Source organism: Dendrobates tinctorius, unplaced genomic scaffold (assembly GCF_039654945.1).
Source record: "Dendrobates tinctorius isolate UK_male_01 unplaced genomic scaffold, ASM3965494v1 ptg000222l, whole genome shotgun sequence".
Classification (NCBI taxonomy): Eukaryota; Metazoa; Chordata; class Amphibia; order Anura; family Dendrobatidae; genus Dendrobates; species Dendrobates tinctorius.
Window position 1 is genome coordinate 1,311,533 of NW_027361889.1, and position 18,033 is coordinate 1,329,565.

At 48.8% G+C, this 18,033-nt stretch overlaps 1 protein-coding gene across 2 annotated transcripts in view; it reads left to right on the forward strand.

Moving 5' to 3' along the window:
- INTS1 (integrator complex subunit 1) overlaps positions 1-18,033 on the forward strand; it is a 102,986-nt gene that overhangs the window by 12,156 nt on the left and 72,797 nt on the right. For both annotated transcript variants that reach the window (XM_073555173.1, XM_073555174.1), the window contains exons 7-11: positions 95-200; positions 7,395-7,581; positions 8,169-8,314; positions 9,904-10,045; positions 10,521-10,697. In XM_073555173.1, coding sequence (XP_073411274.1) covers positions 95-200; positions 7,395-7,581; positions 8,169-8,314; positions 9,904-10,045; positions 10,521-10,697 — 758 coding nt within the window. The remainder of the gene's footprint in view (positions 1-94; positions 201-7,394; positions 7,582-8,168; positions 8,315-9,903; positions 10,046-10,520; positions 10,698-18,033) is intronic.

Sequence of the window (18,033 nt, forward strand, 5' to 3'; positions counted from 1 at the left end):
CTTAAAATTTGCATTTAAAAAAATAAATAAATAAAACGCATACTTTTCTTTTTGGGTGAGAGAGGCTACTAAATGAAAAATTTCTTAATTGCAGGCAACAGCCCTCACCCGTCCATGACAGAAGAGGAGGACAGTCAGACAGAACTGCTCATCGCAGAGGAAAAGATGAGTCCTGAGCAGGAAGGACAGTTAATGCCGCGGTATGTTATCCCTTAGGCCTGTTCACACATCCGTTTGTCTCCATCAGTCAAGATCCGCCGTTTTGCGAAAAAAAAACGGATCCGCCATTTTGCTTGGCGGATCCGTTTTTTTTCCCATTGAGTTGCATTACCGGCGGATCTTGACGGATGGCCATCCGTTGGGTCCATTTTTTTGCGGATCCGCCACCTTCCGCCCTGCCTCTCTCCAGCAAGATCGCTGTGTGTGACATCCAGCAGCGATCGGCCCGACTGCCGGGTATCGCTGATCGTCCTGGGCCATTTTTTCATCGTTGGTCTCCCGCTGGCCAGCGCGCATCACTGCATGTGGCAGCGGGAGCCAGCGATGAGCGACGCTGCACGCTGGTTACCAATGTAAACATCGGGTTTCTAAGGGCTGCGGGGCCCTTAGAAACCCGATGTTTACCCTAGATACCAGCGGGCACTGCAGGCAGGGGGGGAAGTGGAGGCAGAGCGGCGCACAGACTGGAGTAGCTCTGCTATCTGCTACTCCAGTCTGTCAGACCGGAGTAGCAGAGCTACGCCGGTCTGTCTGCGCCGCTCTGCCTCCACCTTCCGCCCTGCCTGCAGTGCACGCTGGTATCTAGGGTAAAGATCTGGTTTCTAAGGGTCCCGCAGCCCTTAGAAACCCGATGTTTACGTTGTTGGTAACCAGCGTGCTCGCTGGTCCTGATCGCTGGAGGGGCTGTCTATGTGACAGCTCACCAGCGATCAGCTAACAATGTCCCAGCGATCCCATCCACTTCGGATTGTGGGTGGGATCGCTGGGACATCGTTATGTGTAACGGTACCCTTAGAGTTGTGGGAATCTGCCAACATTTTTAACGTTCTGAACTACTGAAATAAAGTGTTTGCAGCTCCTCTTAAAGGGAACCTGTCAGCTGATTCCAAACCACGGGCAACCTGAATCACACGCTGGCTGCGTGATTGCAGCTAGGTATGTTTTACTCTGAAACTTCATACAAAAGACAGCTGGGGTCCACAGGTAGAGACGGGACTAGTCCCTGGTGGCTTCACCCTCCAAACCTAATACGCCTGTTGTCTTTCCCTATGTGTATAGATAGGGAGTGACCTGTCAGCCAGAGAGGTCAGGATGTAGAGAGCCTCCAGGGACCTCATCAGACTAGTCCCCGGTGGGCTACCAACGATTTTCTTGGCACCCATCAGGGTGCCGACCTCCTCTGGTTTATAATGACCAGCAGCAATTGGAAAATACATGTACTGAGTTCAATGCATTATGCAGCCACTCTCAATAGTGTTCCATGTGTGAGTGCTCTCGTCTACATACATAAAGAACATGGAGGGGATGGCGCACATAACACTGATGTGAATTCAGCCCTAAGCGTGATAAAGATGCAGTGAAAGCAGAGATGTTAGACCTCGATTGGATTTACAGGCTCCTTACGTTCGTCTGAAGTGATATTTGTGACAGTGTTCCTGATCGTTCACAGGGACATTCAGAACAATCCTGTATTTCTCCTACGCCTCATTGGGGGACACAGAGACCGTGGGTGTCATGCTGCTGGCCACTAGGAGGACACTAAGTAAACACAGAAAAAAGATAACTCCTCCCCTGTAGTATACACCCTCTCGCTGGCTGGGAATTCCCCAGTTCTTGCTTAGTGTCTGTAGGAGGCACTTGGGTCTGGTTTCAGACCCCACCGTTTTTATTTTATTTTTGAATTTTCTGTAAATTTTTATTTTTTAATTAACGGAGTGAAGGGGGCGACGGTTCCTTTCTACGGCCCGCTCTCCCCCACCAACAACAGGCAAGCACGTGGAGTAACCCTTCATGTACCTTTCCTGCGACGAACGGGGCTGATTCCTCTGACGATGGTTCCCATGATGGTCGAACAGATACGAGGGCAAGCACAACAAGATCGCACAGGAGTGCATGGAGAAGGACCTGAGCAACGCTTTTTCGGATGCCCTGAATCAGCCCCAGAGCTCTCCATCCCCCTGCCCAGAGGGAGGACTGATCGAGCATCCCCCCATTCAAGAACTCCTCCAGCTCTGCTACATCAGCCCAGGAGGATAAGAAGAATGGACTTCGGCGCTGACTTAGGCACTGGAGTTGAGGTATGGGGTCGGGTCCTGCCCCCGGGAGAGGCGCTGACTTAGCGTCAGCGGCGGCTCACCAGCGCCCCATCGCGGCCCCCCCCCGCGCGCGCTCAGCATTTTCAGATGGCCCCAGAAATTTAGTCTCTGGCTTTCCTCGGCCTGCTAGGCCGCAATTTCAATAGTGCCGCCCCGCCCTGCACCCGGCGCCTACCGCGGGTAGGCCAAAAATTGAGCCCCCTTCTTTTCCGGCCTACTAGGTCGCAATTTGAATAGCGCCGCCCGCGCTATTGCCGCCGCCCCCCTCCTCTTGTCGCCTCTCGCTCCTAACTAGACGTGCAATTTTAATCTCGGGGGCTATGTCTGTTACCTCTGCTGCAGTTAACCCTTGCAGGAGCAGCCGAATACCGGGCAACGCCACACGGCCATCGTTTTTTCCTCCCTGGGGACATAACACAGGACCGAGGGTAAGCTGCATCTGCCCTCAGATTAAAGCTAAACCACTTCCCGGCACATTCTCTGCAGCTGCAGCCAGACTGTGCCGTTAACCCTTTCTAGAGCGCTATGCATCTCTCGAACGAGACTATACGGGCTGTTAATAAATACACCGCGTTTTTAACCGTGTCTACCACTTGCAAGTCTGCCCTACCCAGTGCACAATCTAATCCGTTATGCACGGACCGCACGGCCTGCGCCCCGACCTGCGCTCCATCGCCCCTCGCAGCGACTGCTCACTGGTTTCCTGTGCCTGGTACCCCTGAGTGGGCTGCTCCCTGTCACGGTCAGTGGAGTCTCTGACCCAGGCTATTCTACCTCAGGGAGGACTATTTAAGTCAGGAGCCATACTCGTCCAAGGGATGGTCAGGTCTCAGAAAAAGCGGACACATGCCGCGTTCCCTAGTCACGTTCGTGCTTCAGCATCAGCGGCTCCTGTCTCTCGCTCGCCTCTCCTGAGGTTCACAGCGAGCATGCCTCTGAAATCGTATCTGACGCGTCAGCCCCTCAGAATCCCCCAACTGATCAAGAGTCGCCTGATTCTCTTTTAGAATCAGTCAACAGGATTCTGTAGTTGGACCAGGAAATTATTCCCGCTCCGACACTCCGTCTCATTTATGGAACAAGCGTGTGCGCTGTTATTTACCAGCGTCCAGTAACATAGGGATTGGCCACATAAGTGGCTCACTGGGAAAAAGTATACTCTGGCTAAATACTCCAGACCTATTGAAGGATTGATTACAGTTCCCTCCGGTGAACCTTGCTATACCGCGTCTTGCTTCTACAACGCTCCTATCTGTTTTCTGAGGGTGCCTCAGTCAGAAACCCCTCCGATCGTCAAAATTGACTACTGCCGTTCAATATTTGGAAGCTTCAGGAGCGTTTTTTTCTCCATCCTTCTTGGCAGTTTAGGTCACTAAGGCAATGGCCGCTTGAGCAGAAGTCCTGATTATTTCATTCCAGGGCACCAATCTTCTCCGCAGGCAACCACTGTCGCCAGCCAGATGATTCACGCAGCGGTCTTTGTAGTAGACGCTTCTTTTGATACCGCCAATTGCGCGGCTCAATCTGCCGCTAATGCGATCTCCTCCATTAGAAGAGCCCCAGGGCTCCGCGGCTGGTGGGCGCATGCCACATCGAAAAGATCGTTGACGTCTCCCTCCTTTCAAAAGGGTCGTCCTTTGAAGAGAGACTAGACCAGCTCATTTCTGATTTTACCAGGGGGGAGAAAGTAAATTCCTTCCTCTGTAAAAGGGCTGTTCGGCTGTTTCGCAACCAACAACCGACACGTTTTCGATCTTCTCGCATCATACGGACCTAACCGTTCTTGGAAACCCAGGCTTAGGGATTCTGGATCTGGGGGAGCCAGATCTCATAGATCTACCCAATGACGCCGATTGGGTCAGGAGGCTGGTGTTCTTCGGATACAATATAGAATTTCTTCTCCCCCTTCAACCCGGGGGTTTTACTTTCCTTTGCCCCTAAGAGAAAGACAAGAGTCTTCCTTCGGGCTGTTCAGGCTCTGCTAAAGGACGAAGTCATCATTCCGGTCCCCCTTCACGAAAGGTTGTTTGTTTTTTTTTTTTGTTTGTTTTTTTTTATTCAGACCTTTTTTGTGGTTCTAAAAGAGGACGGGACGATGCGACCCATTCTGGATCTCAAATTGTTAGATCAGTTTCTCAAAGTACGGTGATTCCGAATGGAAGCTCTCCAATCAGTTGTCGCTTCTATGGAAAAGGGGAGAGTTCCTAGCGTCCACCTACATCAAGGACGTTTATCTTCACGTTCCGATCTGCACGTCCCTTCAGAAGTTCCTGCGTTTTGCAACTCACGAGAAACACTTCCAGTTCTTAACTTGTCCTTCGGACTCGCCACTGCTCCCAGGGTTTTTACCAAGGTCATGGCGGCTGTCATGGCCATTCTTCACTCTCCATGAGTGGTAGTGTTACCGTATCTGGACGACCTGCTCATCAAGGGTCCATCCCTTCCAGCCCGTGAGGAATCTGTGGATAACAGTAGATAGACTGTGAAAGGTCTTTCCCAGGACCGGCTCGCACTTCCCGCGAGTTCACCACTCTCCCTCAGAGACCCAAGCCTTACAACAAGCAGCGCGGTCTCTTTTTTGACCATTTTCTCACTCCATCCGTTTCACCATGGGAGTTCTCGGAAGGATGGTGACAGAGATGGAAGCAGTTCCGTTTTCCACCGTTCCAGGAGGTCTTTACCCCCACTAAGATGGTTGGTAGTAACCACCGACGCAAGTCTGGGGTGCGGTCTCTCGTCGCCACACGGCACAGGGTCATTGGTCAGCCCGAGAGTCACGTCTCCCCATTAACATTTGGTGACACGAACAATCACATTAGCTCTACGGAATGTCCACCTCACCCCATCGGGTCTCAATCTGACAACGCCACGGTTGTAGCGTATATCAACCACCAGGGAGGAGCCCAGGACAGGATGGCCATGCACGAAGTGAGTTACATCTTCTATGGGGCCGAGACCAACCATTCGCCCATCTCAGCAAGCCACATCCCGGCCTTGGAAAATTGGGAGGCAGATTTTCTCATTCACCAAGGCATTGCCTCGGGGAAGTGATCTCTTCATCTGGAAATCTTTCAGCAGATTTGTCTTCGTTGAGGGACCCCGGATGTGGATCTCATGGCCTCAAGACTGAACAACAAGGTTCCTCGGTTCGTTTACCGATCGCGTGATCCGTGTGCCATCAGAGAGGACGCTCTAGTTCTGCCATGGCACTGTTTCCGGCTCCTGTACATCTTCCCCCCCCCCTCTTCCCTTGCTTCCGAGGGTTATCAAGAAGATCAGAGCGGAGGGAGTATCAGTGATCCTAGTCGCGCCAGATTGGCCGCGCCGAGCATGGTATGCAGAACTAATACAACTGGTCGCCGACGTCCCCTGGCAACTTTCAGATCGTATGGACCTACTCTCACAGGGCCCGATTTACCACCAGAGCTCCGAGGCCCGGTCTTTGACGGCGTGGCCGTTGAATCCTGGTTTTTAACTCAGGCTGGGTTCTCTCACGTCGTGATCTCCACCATGATTGGTGCTAGGAAGCCTGTGGTCATGCGCATATATCACCGCACCTGGACGACCTTCTTTTTCGTGGGCAAGGTTCATGGTCAATCACCTCTGGTGTTTTCCATTCTGGACATATTGGAATCCCTTCAATCTGTATTTCGATCAGGCCTTGTGCTTTGCTCGCTCAAGGGCAAAATTTTGGCCTCGTCAGTGCTTTCCCAATTTGCCACCAGGCTTCAAGTCAAGACGTTCATTCAAAGAGTTTTCTATGTGGCGTCTCCTTATAGAAGGCCACTCATGGGGCCTTAACCTGGTTCTCGGGGCCTTCCTTTTCGGACTGCTGCAGGACGTGCCACTGACCGTCCTCTCTTGGAAGGTGGTGTTTCTAGTGGCAACTACGTCAATCAGACGAGTTTCAAAATTGTCAGTCCTGTCCTGCTGTTCTCCTTTTCTGCATTTTCATCAGGAAAAGGTAGTTCTCAGGATGTCCCCGTCCTTCCTGCCCAAGGTCCTCTCCTCTTTCCATCTCAACGAGGAATTTGTTTTGCCTTCCTTTTGTTCCGGCGCCAGTCCATCGCATCGAGAAGGCCCTCCACACCCTGGATGTGGTTAGGGCGCTGAAACGGTACACCTCGCGGATGGTTCCCTTCCACAAGTCAGATGCCCTGTTCACGCTCCCAGAGGGGCATAGGAAAGGTCTAGTCGCATCATAAGCAACGCTAACAAGATAGATTCGCATGACGATTCAGGAATCCTACCGTGTCAGGAACGTGCCTGTCCCAGCTGGGATTAAGGCGCACTCTACCCGGTCAGTGGGCGCCTCTTCGCCCATTCGGCACCAGGCCTTGGCAGACCAGCTCTGCAAGGCTGCGACTTTGTCCAGTCTGCATACTTTTTACAAGAAATTACGAAATTCATTCTCAGGCCTCTCCGTTAGGCTGCGACTTGGTCCAGTTTGCCTACCTTTACAAACATTGCCTAATTCATTCTCAGGCTTCTGCGGATGCAGCTCTCGGCAGATGCAGCCTGCAATTGGCAGTACCACGGGTTAACTCAGTGGTACATGGGGTATTAGCAGAAGTATGCTCCCCACCCAGGGACTGCTTTAGGACGTCCCACGGTCTCTGTGTCCCCCAATGAGGCGTTGGAGAAATAGGGATTTTTGTGTACTCACCGTAAAATCCTTTTCTCTGAGCCAATCATTGGGGGACACAGCACCCACCCTGTTTGGCCTGTTGGCTCACTGTAGCATTTTTAGGTTTTGACAGAGTTATGATTGTCATTCGTTTAATACTCCTACTGCTTTTTTCACCGAACTGGGGAATTCCCAGCCAGCGAGAGGGTGTATACTGCAGGGGAGGAGCTAACTTTTTTCTGTGTTTACTTAGTGTCCTCCTAGTGGCAAGCAGCATAACACCCACGGTCTCTGTGTCCCCCAATGATTGGCTTGGAGAAAAGGATTTTACGGTGAGTACACAAAATTCCCTATTTTCTCTTCTATTTGCTCCTGGCTGCAGACACGTTGAGGAGGAAGCACAGTAAGTGTACGTTCACTGATGACTTTTTCTATTTCTGCTTGTTCCCCAGATATGAAGAGTTGGCAGACGGTGTGGAGGAGTATGTCCTAGATATGTTACGAGATCAGCTGAACCGCCGGCAGCCCATGGATAACGTCTCCAGGAATCTCCTCCGTCTGCTTACTGCAACGTGTGGATATAAAGAAGTGAGACTTATGGCCGTGCAGAGACTGGAGATGTGGCTGCAAAACCCAAAGGTACTTTTAGAACTTTCCAGCTGACATGGAGGTGAAACTCCTTAATAATTACACACTTGAGAGGGTCATCTGTAGGTTTCATCCGTAGTGTAGTGATGAGCGAGTGTTCTGTGATAAGGTATTTGAGCACGCTCATGTGCTAATAGAGTATCTTCGACGTCCTCGAATACTACGTTCGAGTCCCCGCGGCTATATGTCTGGTGGGTATTCGACAGCCGCAACAGATATAGGGATTTTCTAACAAACAATGTGTTGCGGCTGTCGGAAGAACTGGGAGACATGCAGGCATCGGGACCCCAACGTAGTATTCGAGCATGCCGAAGATGCTCTATTAGCACGAGCATGCTCAGATAACACCTTATCCCAGCACACTCGCTCATCACTAACAACCACCCTTTCCCTGTGGATCCCACGTGATCACATCTCTTTATGAATGTGCACTGACCATCTATGGCCTTAATATCCAAACATTTAATTGCTGCTGAATGCATACAAATAATAAATATCGGGTGATTCTAATGCTGTTCTTGCATCTAAAACTTGCACCTTTTTTATTTTATTTTTTTTCCTGTCTTGCAAATACCCAGCTGACTCGGCCGGCCCAGGACCTGCTCATGTCTGTCTGCATGAACTGTAGCACACAAGGCACTGAGGACATGGAAGTGATATCTAACCTGATTAAAATCCGACTGAAGCCCAAGGTTCTCCTCAATCATTACATGCTGTCTGTGCGGTGAGTCGGAACTAGGATGTATGAATGATAGGCTTGTGGCGACGGGCAGGGCTAAGATTGTCCTTACTGTTCTTCTAAGTGTCCTGTGAGGCTTATTTACTACCGTGCTGCTGTTTAGTGACGATGGAGGTGCTGTGCTAAGTATTATTTTCAGTTTAAGCCGGACCCCAATTTATGTGAAAATTAAAGCGTAGTGGCAATTCTCACACTGCTTTAGAATCTCATTGATAACACTGGAGAACACAGGTCTGAGGATTTTGCATACTTACATCTTTGGACCTAAGGAAGACCCCTGACCTGAGAAAGTCTCCCTTGGCCATATGTTCTGACACCCTCTTTCTGGGTGAGAAGTGTAGGGGTCAGTAAGGGTCAGCCCACGTGGAGCGGGGGCACCAGAGTAACGTAGGGTGTAAAAGCTCCGCTGTCAGGCAGGGAGACACCTAAATAGGGTTGTTTAGACCCCAAAGCAAATGTTTACAAATCTGCCAAAAATTAGAGTTTTTTTCAGTTACTATTCCTTACATTTTTGTCTTGGTGATTTGTGGCATGGGGTTATTATCTATTATATTTTTGTCCCCGGCCATCTGTTGTACTCCAAGCTGATGTCATTTAGATAGGAGTCAACAGGGTGATTAGGGAGAGCCGCTGAGGAGCGGGGGCGCCATTTGCGTATCAAGAGGGTGCCAACCTCCGCTGTCAGGTAGGAGAGAGATATAGGGCCCTATAGGGACAAATAGGTTTGTGACCCTCTACCCGACATTGGAACGACTCTCTAGTGTTTGTGGCTGGATTTTGAAAATCAGCAATAAGCCTATTTTTGTTTGCCTGTTTTTTGAAGTTTTGAAAACTTTTTAATGATTGGTTAATAAAATATCTTTTAAGGATTGATTTTTTTTGTATATGAGCCGTTGAATAATTAATCCAGAATTATATTTATTAAGAATTTTTGTGACCTGAGAAAGTCCCAAGATTGAAAGTTATAGGATAGGGGATAATTTCCTGATCTCAGGGACCCCTCCAATCCAGAGAACTGGGTCTAAATTGGGCAGTTGTCAAGCATGTGAACCACCACTCTATTCTTATGGGAATGCTGGAAATAGCCAAGCGCTGTACTCGGCAGTCCCGTAGATGGAGAATGGAGTGCAGGTTTGCTTGACCTCCCGTCCTTCCAAATGGGGTTCTGCAGAGGTGGCTAGGGGTACCTGCATCCCCCAGCAAGTCAGTAAGTAATCTAACTTTCAGTCTTGGAATACAGTCAGCTGTACAAGCCTTAACACTTGTAGTGCACAACGCCCTTAACATGGGCGCCTACGTTATTTGTATAGTTCGGTCATCCAGACAATTAGTAATTAAATGGACTCTCTTCTGCTACCAGTGTAGAGCTGATTGACTTGCTGTTATCTGTGTAGCACTTGGATCGTGCTCGCTAGCACTATATTTGATGTAATAATATCTGTGATTTACTTTTCTAGTATGTATGTATATATATATATATGTATGTGTGTATATATATATATATATATATATATATATATATATATATATATATATATATATATAATATAATTATTATTTTTTTTTTTGCACAGGGAGCTTCTGAATGCACACAGAGATAATCTCGGCACAATGGTGAAGTTTGTGATTTTTAATGAGCTCTCAAATGCTAGAAACCCGAACAACATGCAAATCTTGTACACTGTGCTGCAGCACAGCTCCGAACAGGCCCCGAAGGTAACCTTGTCGATTTTAAAGCCAGTTCAAGACCTCATCATTTTCCCCTTTTCATGACCAGACACATTTTAGTTAAGAGCAGTTTTAAGAGCATTAAAATCTTTCCCCTCGTTTGGATATTCAGATAAACTTTGCTTCTTTTTTATATGTAGGACCTAATATTAAGTAAATGGAAAAATATATATATTTTTATTTTGCACATTGTGTATCATACATTCTACAAATGTATGATCCAGTGAATGTGAGACCCCCCTTAGCCTTCTATCTTGTAAATTGTTGATTTGTTTCTAGCAGAATCCCAGGGATCTTGCATATGATGAAACTGTGTAAAAAAAAAAAAAAAAAAAAAAAAAAAAAAAAAATTGCCGCTTTCCCTACCAACCAATCATTATAATTACTTTTAGTTTATAGTTTGCTCAGATTACCACTGCCACTAAGCATAACCCTCATTATGTTTTTTTTTTTTTCTCTTCAGTTTCTAGCTATGGTTTTCCAAGATTTACTTACCAATAAAGATGATTATATCCGGGCCTCACGAGCGCTGCTCCGAGAAATCATCAAACAGACGAAACATGAAATCAATTTCCAGGCTTTCTGCTTGGGATTGATGCAGGAAAGGAAAGAATCCACATACACTGAAATGGAGTTTAAGGTGATTGCTATCTACACGTGCATAGTGTTCACATGTTTTTAAAATATGTCCACCTAACGGGTCTGGTTGCATTTACAGAGATACTATCTACATTGAAACACCCAGTCAGACTCCAATTGGTGACTGGAATTTGGGTATCTCTTGCTTCTCCCCACTGCAGTCAGGACCGTGAATGGAGCGTCTGACAGACCTGCGCTGTCCCTCTCCATTCATTGTCTATGGGGCTGAGCACTGTTCTTGCTGCTCCACACATGCGCAGCCATCGAGCCAGTCAGTTTTCCTCACTGTGGTCCTGCAGTAATGATGAGTGGGGCTCGGGGACCCCTTTATAGTGATCAGTAGGAGTTGGAGAGTGACACTTGATAAGTGTTCATTGTGGGATAAATCTACAGCATTGGCTGGATCTTAGGAGATACCAGAAGCAGAACGGAGTCTGGTCATGGACTCATCTGTTCATATCGGGCTGACAGTGTTGGTTTTGGGACATTTATCTTATATAAAGGAGTTACCCACAGCAGCCAAAGAATCACTTCTTAAATTTTGCAAGGACCCTTAATAATAGAGCTAAGCTTGGACAGCTATTGGCATCTTCACCACTTTTACTTTGCACCCTTTTATTTTTCTGTTATTTCTCCTACGCCTCATTGGGGGATACAGGACCATGGGTGTTATGATGCTGCCACTAGGAGGACACGAAGTGAAAAACAGAAAAGTTAACTCCTCCTCTGCAGTATACACCTGCCCACTGGCTGAGATTGAACCTGTTCTTGCTTAGTATCTGTAGGAGGAACCTCATCGTTTTTGTTTTCAATTTTTGATTTATTTCCTGTAAATTTTTATTTTTTTAGTTAACGGAATGAAGGGGGGCAACAGACCCTTTCAAGGGGCCGTTCTCCCCCGAACCATCAACAGGCGAGAACGAGGAGTATATCTCCCCTTACCCTCTCTTGCGACGACTGGGGCATGCTTGGCCTCATTTGGGGCGACGCTTCATACACGGTACCGATCTCCCCACAGCTACAAAAGGGCAAGCACATGGAATGTCGCCTTCATGTTCTTCCTTCTGGCAGAAGGGTCCTCTCCATCCCCCTACCCATAGGGAGGATTGATTGAGGCAGATTCCTTCAAAAGCAGCACATTCTCGGCTCCGCTGCATCATCGCCTTACAGCTCCACTGCGCCAGGCACAATGGATGGATAGAAGGGTCCTCTCCATCCCCCTATCTATATGGATTGAGGAAAATACCTTTAAGAGTAATCCCGGCTCTGCTGCATCGTCTTCTGTGAGTATGGGGGGCTGACAGCACGTCTTTCTACTCAGCCATCCACAACAGAGGCAGCGTGTCCTGGTCCCTGGGGGTGGGAGCGCTGGCCCGGTGCCAGCGGCGGTCGTCGTTGTGTCCCGCCACCACCACATCGCCGGCAAGCTGCAGAAATTTAGCTCCCGGCTTTTCAGCCGGACTAGGCCCCAATTTGCATGACGCCGCCCACGCTCCTGGCGCTTCTCGTCCTAAACGAGAAGCACCCTCCTAATCTCGGGGGCCATGACGTTTTTCTTATGCGGACTGTTATCTGTCACCTGCGGGGTGGCACAGTGCCGAGTGCCAGTAGCACTGCTATAACGCTGGATACGGAGAGCCTCTCCCCTGGCGACAGGACTAATCGGTACTGCACACAGGAGTGGGTAAGCTGTATTGAGCGTTGGAAGGAGCGTTTAACCCCCTCTCTTCTGCATCTGCAGCCCATACTCTGCCTTTAACCCTTAAGATCCCTTAAACCCTCTACACAATGTCTCGTTGCGGCATCCGGCGGGCACCGACAAATTAGGTGGACGTTTACTTTCATCCGTCATGCCTACACTTGGTTGCCCACGACGAATGGGTTGGACAGCTGGGGTCCTCCAGATACAAACTAGAGCCGTAGGCTGAGTGCAGACGGAGTTTTGAGCCCTGCGGATTTTTCCGTGCAGAATGGAAGAAAACCGCAGGTCAAATGACCTGCATTTTTCCTGCGGATTTCTTCCATTTTTCACGCGGTTTTCATGCGGTTTTTGTGCGGTTTTCCATTGCGGTCTTCCCCCTGCGGATTTGGTAACAGGGGAGATAGAAAACCGCACAAAAGAAGTAACATGCTGCGGATTTTGTACCGCAGGAAAACCGCGCGGAAAAATCCGCAGCGTCTGCACAGCGGTTTTTTTTTTCCATTCATTTTAAAGGTACTGTACATCACAATGCGGATATGCAACGTTTCTGCGCGGTAAAATCCGCTGCGGAAACGCTGCAAATCTGCATCGTGTGCACATGGCCTTATTCCTCTTCCCCGACAGCGGTCCATGCTGGACATAAGGCTTTTAGACACATTTTGTCTAGATACGGCGCTTCAGAATGGAATCTCTCCGCCACCTCTATGGAAACAGGGTATTTCCAGTTTTTTCTGGCTTCCATCAGCATCAAAGTTTGTATTCACATCCCAATATTTCCTCCTCATCAACTGTTCCCTACGCTTCGCAGTTCGCGGGGGAACATTTCCAGTTCGTTGTCTTGCCCTTCGGCCTCGCCACCGGAGTCTTCACCAAGGTCATGGATGCTGTCATAGCCATTCTTCACGCTCGGGGAGTGGTGGTACTTTCGCATCTGCACGGCCCATTGACCAAGGGCTCTTCCCTTCCAAGCTGCGAGGGGTCCATAAGTATCATGGTGGATACACCTTCTTGCCTGGGCTGGGAAAAATAAGCTTAAACTGTCTTCTCCAGTACCGGCTCAGCAGATTTTCTTCTTGGAAATGGTCCAGAACACTTCCCGCGGATTAGTCATTCTCCCTCCAGAAAAGGCTTTTGCCTTACAACAGGGGGCACGGATTATTTCCCGTTCAATTCCCCACTCCATATGGTTCTTCATGGGGATTTGTGGAAAACTGGTAGCGGAGATGGAAGCGGTTCCGTTCGCACAGTTCCATCTGTGTCCTTTTTGCAACATGCGCTGTTGTTGGCTTGGGACAGGAACCCGTTCTCGACCGTCGGTTCCGTCTGTCTCTGCGGGTCAAACAGACCCTCAGGTGGTGGACGCTGAAGTCCTCTTTGAACCAAGGAAAGTTCTCTCTCCCAGTACGTTGGTTAGTCTACCATCGACACAAATCTTGGCTGGGGTGCAATTTTTTTTCGCCACCACATGGCACAGGGATGTTGGTCCATTCGAGTGTTGCGTTTTCCCATCGACAGTTTGCAGGTACAGGCGACCAGGCTGGCCTACTCAGTTTTCATCATCCCCTTGCAGGTCATCCCATCAGGATCCAATCCGATAATGCCACAGCTGTGGCGTATATCATCCGTCAGGGGTGTAACCGCAGCTAGTCAGCCAGGCTCGAAGTGAGTCACATTCTCCGTTGAGCCGAGAGCAACCATTCAGCCATCTTGGCGACTTATATCCCGGGCATAGTGAATTGGGCGACGGACTGTTCTCAGTCGCCAGAACCTTGCCTCGGGAGAATGGTCTCTTCATCCGAGAGTCTTTCAGCAGATTTGTCGTCGCTGGGGGAATCCGGTTGGGGATCTCATGGCCTCAGGGCTAAACAACCGGGTTCCCCTGTGCATTGCTGAATCACAAGATCCATGCGCCATCAGAGCAGCTGCTCTGGTTCTGCCGTGGCATCGGTTTCAGCTCCCGTACATATTTCCCCTTCTTCTTTTTCCCCCAATGGTCATCTAGAACACAAAAAAAAGGGGGGGTACCAGTGTCCCTAGTCGCGCCGGACTGGCATGGTACGCAGATCTTCTGGCCCCCGTCTTTGATGGTGGGGCCTTTGAATCCTGGGATTTAGCCCAAGCTGGATCCTCTCATTCTGTAATCTCCACCATGATTAGTGCTAGGCAACCCACGTCCATGCGCATTTCTCATCGCACCTGGAAAACCTTCTTCTCATGGAGCAAGGCCATAAATGATCTCCTCTGGTGTTCTCCATTCCTTCCATTTTGGAATTCCTGCAATCTAAATTACAGTCAGGTCCCGCACTTAGTACGCTCAAAGGACAATTTTCAGCCTTGTCATTTCTATTCCAACGCAAGATTACCACCAGGTTACAGGTGAAGCCATTCATTCAGTTAGTTTCCCGCGTGGCAACTCCCTATAAAGTACTGTTGGAATTATGCGATCTTAACTTGGTCCTCAGAGTTCTACGGGAAAACCCTTTCAAACCACTGCAGGACGTGTCACTAATTTTTCTTCATTGGAAAGTGATTTTCTCCTAGTGGTAATTACGTCAATCAGACGAGTCTCTGAGTTGGCGGCTTATCCTGCTAACCTCCGTTCCTGATTTTTCGGCAAGACAAGGCAATCTTGTGGACGTCACCATCTTTTCTGCCAAAAGTTGTTTCTTCTTTTCATCTTCATGAGGACATCGTTTTGCCTTGATTCTGTCCAGCACCAATACATCGTATCAAGAGATCTCCACACACTCTGGATGTGGGTAGGGCTCTTAGACGGTACATCTTGCGGACATCTTCCTCGCGCAAATCAGATGTCCTGTTCGTGCTTCCAGAGGGGCATAGGAAGGCTTTAGCCGCTTCAAACGCCATACTAGCCGAGTGGATTCACTCGACTATTCAGGACCCCTACAGTGTGAGGGGCACACCTGTCCCAATAGGGATTAAAGCGTACTCTACTCGGTCAGTGGATGCCTGTTTGACACCGGCGTCAGCAGAATAAGGCCTGCAAAGCTGCGACTGGGTCCAGCTTGCATACTTTTACAAAACTCTTATCACATACATTTTCAGGTCTCAGTAGATGCAGCTCTTGGCAGGCGCATTCTGCAACCGGTAGTACTGCGTCTGTAAGCCAATGGTGCATGGGGTATTAGCATTAGGACGTCCCATGGTCCTGTGTCCCCCAATGATGCGTAAGAGAAATAGGGATTTTTGTGTACTCACCGTAAAAACCTTTTCTCCTACACCTCATTGGGGGATAAAATTCTTTTCTCCGAGCCAATCATTGTGGGACACAGCACCCACCCTGATAGCCTATTGGCTTATTGTTTCGTTCTTAGTTTTAACATAATTCATGGTTATTGTTATGGTTATTTGTTTAAAGCTCCTACTGCTTTGTTACCGAACTAGTTCAATCTCAGCCAGTGGGCGGGTGTATACTGCAGAGGAGGAGTTAACATTTCTTTTTTCACTTAGTGTCCTCCTAGTGGCAGCAGCATAACACCCATGATTGGCTCGGAGAAAAGGATTTTATGGTGAGTACACAAAAATCCCTATTTTTTTCTCTTGCTTCATTGGGAGACACTGGTAACGATGGGTGTGTGCTGCTGACACTATGCATAAACACAAATTGGTTCCTGATGAACAGGATATACCCATCAACTGGCAGGAAGCTAATCAGTTTTAGCTTAGCGTCAGTAGGAGGCAAACATGGGTCTTTCCGGGCCAATATCTACCTTTTTAGGTTTGGTTTTCTTTGTTCCCTTTTTTTCTTTCAGATTCTACTGGAAGTGAAACAGGAATATGTCACTCTCTCACCCCACTCAGAGATAGAGAACACAGTATGGAGTATGTCACACTGTATCTTCTCCAGTCTATCTGGCAGGAACCTAACCACTAACGCATGCAGAGTTTCCAGATGACCAGGAGGATGGTCCTTGTCCCCTCCTCGGCCCGCTGACCCTCCAGAACTATACGGTGCCTGGAGAGTAGATGGTCCACGACTCAGAGGTTCTTGATGGACCTCTTCAATGTTCTTCATCCTCAACGGAGCCGGAATAATCTTCAGGGATGTCGAGGTAGCCCCTTCCTCCCACAGGTACCTTGGGCAGTGGCAGCGCTGGACTCCCTCTTCTCACCTCCCAGTGCCAGTCTCACCCCCACTTTCCAGCGGCCTGACTTTCTTCTTTAGGTCCCGACTTCATTTTAGCCTAGCCAACCCTGGCGACCACGTCCCCTTTTTTCTTCAATCAGCCAGCTCTCCTCTGCCATGAATGCAACCATCCCTCCACACATGCCTTCCAGGAGCGCTCCACTGCCCGTGTTTGGGCTTTCTTTCCCAGTCCGTTGCTAACCTAACCAAGGACTCACTGACTCTGGTCTCTGTTGTTCACGTCTGCCACTCCTAATGCCTGGGTTGTACAAGAGGGTCTCTGACTTTGTCAGTCAAGAGGGTCTGGCCGCAGGAAAATGGTCTCTTCACCCAGCCATATTCAACCAGATCTTTCTTCTTTGGGGTACTACAGACATAGACCTTATGGCATACAGACTGAACAACAAGGACCCCATATTTGTCTCCAGGTATCGCGACCAGCTCTTGATTTGTTAAGACACCCTGGCGATTCCCTAGTCCCAGTTTGCCCTTCCATATGTCATCCTTTTCTCTGCAGGCTGATCAAAAAGATCAAAGTGAAAGGCGTATCTGTCATTCTCCTAGCTGTGTACTGGCCCAGAAGATCCTGTTACTCGGAGGTATTCTATCTCCATGCAGGCGTCCCTTGGAGACTGCCAGACCATCCAGACCTGCTTTCATAGGGTCCCCTCTACTATCAGAATTCATGGTCTCTTAATTTAATGGCATGGCTGATGAGGCAGTGGTTTTGAGAGACTCTGGTTTCTAGGAGCAGGTCATCCAAACCATGATCAAGGCTCAGAAACACTTTTCCTCCTGGATCTACCATTGCATGTGGAAGGCTTTCTTCTACTTCTGTCCAGCCACACCGCCCTCATGTCCTTCTTTCTTCTGTCCCTCCTTGGCTTTTTTGCAGTTAAGCCTAGAGTTTGGTCTAGCTCTCAAACCTTTTTCAGAAGAATCTGGCTACCTGTTCTCAAACTAGGACCTTCTTCCAGGGCTTATCCCTCCATATCTTCCCCCGGTGGACCCATAGGACTGTCACATGGTTCTGGACATCTGTTAGTATTCCCCATTCGAGCCTCTTTGAGTGGTCTCGTCTCCTTGTCTCCTGGAAGGTGGCTCTTCTGGTAGCCATTGTGTTCATCAGATGTGTTTCAGAACTGGCAGTCCTCTTGTTGATCCCCTTACCTCAATCTTCACCAAGATGAGGTTGTGTTTGCCCAGTTTCTTCCTAAGGTAATCTCGTCCTTTCATTTAAACGAGGAAATTGTGCTTCCTTCTTTCTATCATCCTCTGGAAGGGTCCTTGAACAAGCTGGTCCTCCTCCGAGCGATTTGTGTCTGTCTGTCCAGGGCAGCCCCATTCCAGCATGATGATTTTTCTTTTCATGATCCCCGAGAGCACTCGTAAGGGCCTTACAGCCTCAGAAGCTACTATCGTTCGTTTAATCCAGTCCACTCTTTGTGAGGCGTATTGAAAAAAGAACGGAACACCTCCTGCCGGGTT